Genomic DNA, 952 nt, shown 5'->3' with positions numbered 1-952 from the left:
TCTTTGACGCCAATGACACCAAGCTGGCGGTGCTCGGGTGTGTGGAGGGAGAGCCCACCACCGCCGGCTCCGGTGGTGTCACGTCATCGTCGTGCCCCAGGCTCTACGACGGCCGGAAGGAGCCGGGCTCGGCGCTCTTCGCCAGCTACGCCCCGCCTGCCGGTCTGGAGCCGTATGCCTGGGCCGCCCGAGGGACTGGCAGGGCGCGGGTCACGCTCGACCTGGGCGTGCGGCCGCCTGCGGCCACCCGTGCGCTCTCGCGCATCGTGATCTACATGACCGCTCGCATGCGCGACGCGCTGGCCAATGCCACGACCCACTCCTCAGCGACTGTCGACACATTCCTTTCCACCGAAGCCGTGCCAGCGGGAAGTCTCGGCAACACCAGGTACCACCGGTGGCCTCCTCTTTTGTGTTGATCGGAGCTAAACTGATGGCTGCGCTCTCTCAGTGTGAGGGTCGGAGATAAAATCGTGAGCGGGGCATCGCTGTTGGTCGAGTCCTTCTTCGGCCTCTTGCCCTCGGCGGCCCTCGTCCTCGATGACACTCAGGTGCGTCACTCCGGAGAAGGGCTCCCCTTCGCGTTTCTCTCTCTCTTTTTTCGCTTTCTCAACTCCAATTCGTTCTTTCTTGTCATTACCCAGATGACTCCGACCCAGTCGCTCGGCTCGCTGTCCTGCGCCGCATGTCCCGCCCACTCCACCATCTCCAACGCGCCTCGCACCAGCGTCAAGGTCCGTTTTTTTTAACATTACAATTTCGATCGAACGGGTGTCAACCAATTGGGTTCGCTGCAGCGATTCATTCAACGACTGACCTACTTCGCACAGCACTGCCTATGCCACTCGGGGTACGTGCCGGCCGGGGCCGCGGTGTGCGTGCCGGCGAGTGTGGCGCTGGACCCGCCGGTCATCTCCACCACGGGCGTGGCCGCCGGCAGCCAGCTGCCCAA

General features: G+C 63.8%; 1 protein-coding gene across 1 annotated transcript; it reads left to right on the top strand.

Moving 5' to 3' along the window:
• Window positions 1-107: 107 nt before the first annotated feature.
• ACA1_358070 (uncharacterized protein) lies at window positions 108-749 on the top strand (the record flags this gene model as incomplete). Its single annotated transcript, XM_004352652.1, has 3 exons — window positions 108-388; window positions 452-551; window positions 645-749. Coding segments are annotated over 3 exons (486 nt in total), but the record flags the coding sequence as incomplete, so codon positions are not given.
• Window positions 750-952: the final 203 nt, after the last annotated feature.

Source organism: Acanthamoeba castellanii (assembly GCF_000313135.1).
Source record: "Acanthamoeba castellanii str. Neff unplaced genomic scaffold scf7180000084735, whole genome shotgun sequence".
In the NCBI taxonomy this organism is placed as follows: Eukaryota; Discosea; order Longamoebia; family Acanthamoebidae; genus Acanthamoeba; species Acanthamoeba castellanii.
Note: the sequence above shows the minus strand (reverse complement) of the source record. Positions and strands in the feature narration are given on the sequence as shown.